We start from the raw sequence: 7,351 nt of genomic DNA, 5'->3' as shown, positions 1-7,351 counted from the left end.
GAGAGAGAGAGAGAGAGAGAGAGAGAGAGAGAGAGAGAGAGAGAGAGAGAGAGAGAGAGAGAGAGAAAGGAGAGAGAAAGGAGAGAGAGAGAGAGAGAGAGAGAGAGAGAGAGAGAGAGAGAGAGAGAGAGAGAGAGCGAGAGCGAGAGAGAGTGAGAGAGAGAACAAGCGAGAGTGAGAGAGAGAGAGAGTATTTATACATAAACCCTCACTGACGCATCGCAATGATCACTTGACGCATGAGACAGACGAGCAAAATCAAGTCAGACGAAACAAACCCAGAAAAAAAGGCAAAGGAATTTTAGTCAGGTTTTGTTAATGTTTTTCTTTCTGAATAATTAAGAAAAGCATACGACAGATCATATACACACATCCATATGTTTTAAACCTACGACGCAGAACGACTTATTACTGCGGATATCATTATGTAAATACATTACTTATCGGAATGCCAGAAACCTGCAGCTGTCTCCTTCTCAAGTAATTATCTCATCAGAAATTCTTGTGCCAAAATAAACAAGTGTAAATGGAATCTACAAATGGCGAAACCTGATCCAGAATATCGAATGATTTAAGCAGTGATAAATTAATTATTCAAACATACTCATATAAGCATTGATGTTATAAACTTTTTCTTGTATTTACATGAAGTGATCATGAATAATGAATATACGTATATATGAATATGCTCACACACACACACACACACACACACACACACACACACACACACACACACACACACACACACACACACACACACACACACACACACACACACACATGCACACATTTCAACACGTAGCCAAGTTAGAGAAGGTCATGCTTTGATAAATTGTTCCATTTGTTGCAAATTCTGGGCGATCACATGCAGGAAATCACTTCCTGAACTGGAGGCCTTCTCTTGCAAAATAAGGTAATAGTGATGATGATAATAATAATAAAGATGATAATGATAGTGAGGATATAATGATAATTGTGATAATGATCATGATAATATTAATAACAATGATGGTGATAATGGTAATATTAGTAATAATGATAATGATAATAATAATGACGATAATAGCAATAATCATGATAATAATTATGATACTGATAATGCTAACAACAACAACAAAACAACAACAGCAATAATAATAATAATAATAATAGTAATAATATTAGTAATTGTGATAATAATAATGATAATTGCAATGATAAATGATGATAATAATAATGAATATATGCTGATGATAATAATGATGATAATGCTAAGAACAATGATAATAATAATAATAGTAATAATAATAATAATAATGTTAATGATTATAACAACGATGATGATAATAATAATAAGAAGAATGATAATAACGACAGTAATAGCAGTGATGATGATGATGATAATAATAATAATAATAATAGTAATAATAATAATAACAATAATAACAAAATTATGATAATAATAATAATAACAATAAGGATAACAATAATAATGATAACTAATAATAATAATAGAATAATAATATTAGTAATGATAATAATAATAGTTATAATGATAATATCAATAATAACGATGATAATAATAGTTATAATGATAATATCAATAATAACGATGATAATAATATAAATGAAATTCTGATGAGGATGAGAATGATGATAATAATAATAAAAATGCCAATAATGATAATAACAATGGTGATGATGATAACAGTGATGATAACAATGATAATCACAATGATAATAATAACGAGGATAATCATAATGATAGTAATAATAATAATGATAATTATGATAATTATAATTATATTAATAACCATAATGATAATAATAATAATGATGATAATAATAATAATAATAATGATAAAAATAATGACATTAATAATAGTGATACTAATGATAGTACTAATGATGCTACTACTGCTACTACTACTAATAATAATGATAATAAAAATATTGATAATAATGATAGTAATAATTATTATAATGATACTACTACTACTAATGATAAAAATAATCATGATGGTAATAACAACAACGATAATAACAATAAAAACAACAACAACAACAACAACGATAATAATAATAATAACAATAATAATAATAATAATAATAATAATAATAATAATAGCTACAATAATAATTATAATAATGACAGCAAGAATAAGTGATAATGATAACTTTTCATTCACATCACTATATTTTACGTTATACTTCACAAAAATAAATGAATAGTTAATACCTGTTGTAAATCTGAAAACTGAAATGTTTATAGTCACCTCACAGCGATTTACTTCTCAAATGACGCCCTCTCAAAAGTAATCGATAAATTTACATGTAAAGGTTCACGTAGGATTATGATAACTTCGTTGCTATGTTTGCTATTAGAATTTACCTTGAATGATTTTCTTACATGCCCGTAGTTCTATTTCAGGCGATGTGTAAATGTAAATGTAGCGATACTTTCGCATATGCTGGAATTTAGATACGGAATGGAGAGTAGCTAAATTATTTTATTAATACTATGTTTTTATGATAAAGCCGAACCTCAAAATAGACGTATTATATTCATTACGTGATTTGGCAGTAGGGTTTCATAAGCCACACTACCTTTCCGCTCGATATAGTGACGATATTTTCGCTGACCTAGGATTATGATAATTTCGTCGGGTCTGTTAATACTTTTGTCTACTATGAGAATTTTATCTTGAATGATTTTCTTACCTGCCTATAGTATTACTACAGGCGAGGTGTGAAGATATGAATGTAGCGAGACTTTCGCGTATGGTGGAATTTAGATATGGAATAGAGAGTAGCTACATTATTTGATTAATAATTTGTTTTATCATACATTTGAACCTCAAAACAGACATAATATACATATTACATGCATTGGCAATAGAGTTCCCCAAGCCCTAGCGCCTTTCCGCTCGATGCAGTGATGAAATTTCGCTAAAGAGTCGGCAACATCGTCTGTTTACATTAGCAGCTGTCGACTGAACGAACCTCGGGAGCGGAAGCGAAACACCTTCTCCGTTCTGTGGAAATAGAGAGTAAAGCTGACATTACTTCTGAGGGGTTGTTTAGGGTACTGCAGAGGCTCAGTAAACCACAGAAGATCTTTCGCTGTTGCTTCCGGCCTTGCGGGAGAGAGGCGCGATACCGCACGTGGTGTAACTGCAGCATCAACACAATCGTCCGCGATGGAAGTGTAAGTGAAGTGCCTCTCATTTTGCTGTTTTTTAGTGTGTGTTTTATTGTCTTTCCACGTCCATTTCATCCTAAGGTATTGGTAATTGTTGAGGAGTTTGATATATATCATTTTGTTGGCTGAATTATATAGGAATAAGTAATTGTCTGCAGAAATTGTTAATGCAGGCTGCTAGGAGTATCTTGGTGATGACCAGGAAAATTAGTAATTATTCGGAAGACATTTTCCAAATGTCAAATGTTTGATACTTCTATTGTTGGACACTAAGTAGCATTTCATAATGCGCTGCTTGGTTAAACTGAGACTACTTTATACAGCTTATGTTGTTGGGGTTTAGTAAACACCCAGGACAAATACAGGTCTTAATTGTTTTCTTTCATGAATTTGTTTAAGATAGGGTTCATCACCTGAGAGTATTTTACATGGTGAAAAAAATATCTGGGATCTTGTCTCTGTCCTTTGGATTATTAATTAGGACCAATCATCAATCATACATCATAAAACTGTTTTGTGCAGAAGCTCAGGTGTGTTGGTAGTCTGAAAGTGGAATAAGACAATGGATATTCTAAATAAGTAAGCAGTGGGAATGATTAAGTTGTAAGATTTAGAAAAAATCATTCAAACAGTGAAATGATGGGAAGCCAATAATAGATTTTTTTTTTTTTTAATATTTTCAGTTATACTTTACAATATGAAAAAAAAATATTATTAGATGAAGTGCCAAATTTTATATACTGGATATGAATGTTATTAAAAAATATATAAAAAGTCATGGTTAAGCCAGCAAACCCAAATGTTTGTTAGGAACAAATGATTGTCATTACTAAGCCAACCCTGTCAGTTCACTTCTTTGGCCAACCATATGACACTATTTTAGTATATTTTTTTGACCTCATAGAGTAGTACAGTGCTGATAGACTAGGATATGTAGTAGAAATATTAAAGAGAAAAAAATGAAATATCTGTCATTTACAACCTTTTGTATTTTTTGTTGGTAGTATTTTATAATGTATTGTTTCTATAAACTGAAAGTACTTTGTGCAGCTAATGTAGTTTGGAGGTTTAATGATCCCAGGACAGTCTTTAAAAACTAATTGTAACACAATGCTTCCTGAAGTCATGTCTTCATGGTATAATTTTGATATGTGTACTGATTAATGCCTAGAAAATTGGCCAATATATTTCTTCCAAGTTTTTGTAACCTACCTACTATCCCTCAGCCACCCCTTTGGGGGTTGTGGCCCACCAGTCGGGAGCCAGTGATATAGAGGATATTAGTAATTTACTTATGGATGAAAGACCCAATAACTGCTAATGACTGAACAATAGACTAATAAGAACTAATAGACTTACAGAATGTTCCTTTTAATGTGTGTTTAGATTGAAAGTAAAATTTGTTCTTTTTAAATTGATATAGTAAATAGAACCAGTAAAGAGGACATGCTTATGAACACAGTGATCCTGACCATTATTTATCGAATTCTTTGTAGTTATAAAACCATAAAATAAGGAACCATGCTGGCTCTATGCTAGGTAGATAAATTTTCACTCTGAATTTGGTAATATCCATGAGATTAGTTTGACCATGGCTGTATTTGTTCAAAATTTGTATCAGGGTGTACAGGGGAAGCTCATTAAACCAGGTTAGTAATTTTAAAGTTAGATTATAAAGTTGTATAGTTTAATGCCAACAATGAATTTTAATTTTACCAAAATTAATTTTGAGGAACTGAAACTTTACCAGTGGGATACTCACATGAAAAGGAAGTGGCCATATTAAGCAAAAAGTTAGGGTTTTTAAGATAAAAAATATATGCAAGAGCTCATCATCATATTAACCCATAGCCACAAGATACAGATACTGTCCATTGTGATTTTGTCTTATTCATTTTGTTTAGATATGGATGGCTTCACTAGCATTTAGTCAACAAAAAGTAAATTACCAGGCCAACCTGATCAAAGTTTTTATTGTTATTACTATTATCATCATTATTAATGTCATTTCTATTATTGTCATCATTCTCATTATAATATTATTAACAATAATTAAAGTAATGAAAATAAAAACTTCTCCAAAAAATAGAAACTTCTTTTATTGAAAATTCAAGGAATAGGGTAAATAGACAAGGTTCAGTAGGTCTGGTTATTAACTCCATTGTGACTAAGCATTTCTGAAGTCATCTGTTTGTAAATAGAATTAATAAATTAGAAGATAGCAAAATTATTACCAAGACTTTTGCACATTTAAAAAATACACTGTTTGGCTTTGTGTATCATTTGTTATTATTTTTAAGTACATACTATCAAAATATTTAGGTCTCTTAATAGAAAAAGGGAAGGATTAGTAAGATTCAATTGTAGAAGTAGATATGTACTTTTTGTTTATATAACATTTATATTTTCTTTTGCAGGTTAAATTGTAAAGGAGCTGTTCTAAGCAACTGTGAGGTTTATGCTCTCCTGCAGGATTTGTGTAGGCAAGAAAAAGGCAGAAAAAGTATGATGAAGACACAAGCAGATCTTGCCAATATTGCATTTGAGGTATGGATGTGTTTCTATTTTACTTAGTTTAAGTGATGCAATAGGAGTATGTAAAAAGGTAGCTGGAAGTAACATATGAAAAAATAATTACTGATTTCAAATCCTATATTAAATTCTCTGAGTTATTCTGCTAAGATTTCAAAAGATTTCTGAAATTGTATGGAAACAGTAAACACTTATGATGTAACTTGAATATAAACACTTACAATGTATTATTTTTCAGACCATGAAATACCTTGAAAAGACAGCTTGCAGAAATCAAAATGCTGAAGTAATTCAAGGTTTCCTACAAGCTGTGAAAGAATTCAAACTCACCAAAGCAGAAAAACTACAGTTAATCAACTTACGGCCAACAACGCCAGTGGAAATGCAGCTTGTGAGTAGTCTGTGCATATATGTAAATGTGCAGTACTTTTTCCCAATTGTACAGTATCTGATTTTATATATTTTTGGGATTAAACATTCAATAGGGATTTGATTATGATATTGATATGAAATAATGTTCAAATTTTACAGAGGTGAAAATACTAAAGCCTACTCAGAAGGGAATAAAATTGTCAAGTGTTCCTTTTTCTTCTTCTTTTCAGATAATTGAAGACAGCGAAGAAAGACTAAGTGAAGAACAAGTCGAAGCGTTAATTGGGCTGGTAGAGCTCCACCTGCCAGACATTGATAACCCTCAAACATTAGTAAATGGTACACCAGGGAAATAGTTGTTGCTGTCTCTGTTTTCTTTTCTTTTATTATTGTTATGATTATTGGATGGATATATAGCCAGTATAAAGAGCATAGGATGTTATGACATTTTATTTATTTAGTGAACTAGCTGTTACCAAAATATATTATTGATTGTACTTGATGTTCTTGCCACAAAGAATATTTATAGGAAAGAATTATTTTGAAAGTGAAGGTGATTAGAACACAAAAAAGAGAAATTCTGTTTTATGATCTGTTAAAGTTAAAGATCTGTTAGTCTTTTTTTTTTTTTTTTTACCACTGCTCTTCCAAGTAAATAGGATCGACAACTTATGATTGTTACAGTCTTGCACACAATGTAGAATACTTTATTCTTTTTTTTGTTGTGGAATTTAATATTTTATACATTGATCTGTATGCAACAACTAGCAAGATGTTGCATATGCAAGGCCTTTGGCATGAGGCACAAACTGAATACTCACTACCATTAAAGATGAGTGATATATGCATGATTGGTTTATTTTGTCCCAGAAAATTTCCTTCACACTCACACTCACACTCACACTCACACACTCACACTCACACACTCACACTCACACTCACACTCACACTCACACTCACACTCACACTCACACTCACACTCACACACTCACACACACTCACACACACACACACACACACACACACACACACACACACACACACACACACACACACACACACACACACACACACACACACACACACACACACACACACACACACACACACACACACACACACACACACACACACACACACACACACACACACACACACACACACACACACACACACACACACACACACACACACACACACACACACACACACACACACACAAGCAAATAAACGAACCACTGTACTATGAAAGTGAACACCAAA

At 31.8% G+C, this 7,351-nt stretch overlaps 1 protein-coding gene across 1 annotated transcript; it reads left to right on the top strand.

Moving 5' to 3' along the window:
• Positions 1-2,948: 2,948 nt before the first annotated feature.
• LOC125032614 (DNA-directed RNA polymerase III subunit RPC9-like) lies at positions 2,949-6,934 on the top strand. Its single transcript, XM_047623879.1, has 4 exons — positions 2,949-3,190; positions 5,602-5,731; positions 5,955-6,107; positions 6,319-6,934. The coding sequence occupies exons 1-4, from the start codon at positions 3,183-3,185 to the stop codon at positions 6,442-6,444; spliced, it is 417 nt and encodes a 138-aa protein (XP_047479835.1). The 5' UTR covers positions 2,949-3,182; the 3' UTR covers positions 6,445-6,934.
• The last annotated feature ends 417 nt before the right edge of the window (positions 6,935-7,351 follow it).

The sequence above is a fragment of the Penaeus chinensis genome, chromosome 2 (genome assembly GCF_019202785.1).
Source record: "Penaeus chinensis breed Huanghai No. 1 chromosome 2, ASM1920278v2, whole genome shotgun sequence".
NCBI lineage: Eukaryota > Metazoa > Arthropoda > Malacostraca > Decapoda > Penaeidae > Penaeus > Penaeus chinensis.
Note: the sequence above shows the minus strand (reverse complement) of the source record. Positions and strands in the feature narration are given on the sequence as shown.

Excerpts from the sequence above, each read along its gene's own strand:
- LOC125032614 (XM_047623879.1), top strand. Across the intron at positions 5,732-5,954 it reads TTGCCAATATTGCATTTGAG|ACCATGAAATACCTTGAAAA; the intron begins GTATGGATGTGT and ends ATTATTTTTCAG. Across the intron at positions 6,108-6,318 it reads CGCCAGTGGAAATGCAGCTT|ATAATTGAAGACAGCGAAGA; the intron begins GTGAGTAGTCTG and ends TCTTCTTTTCAG.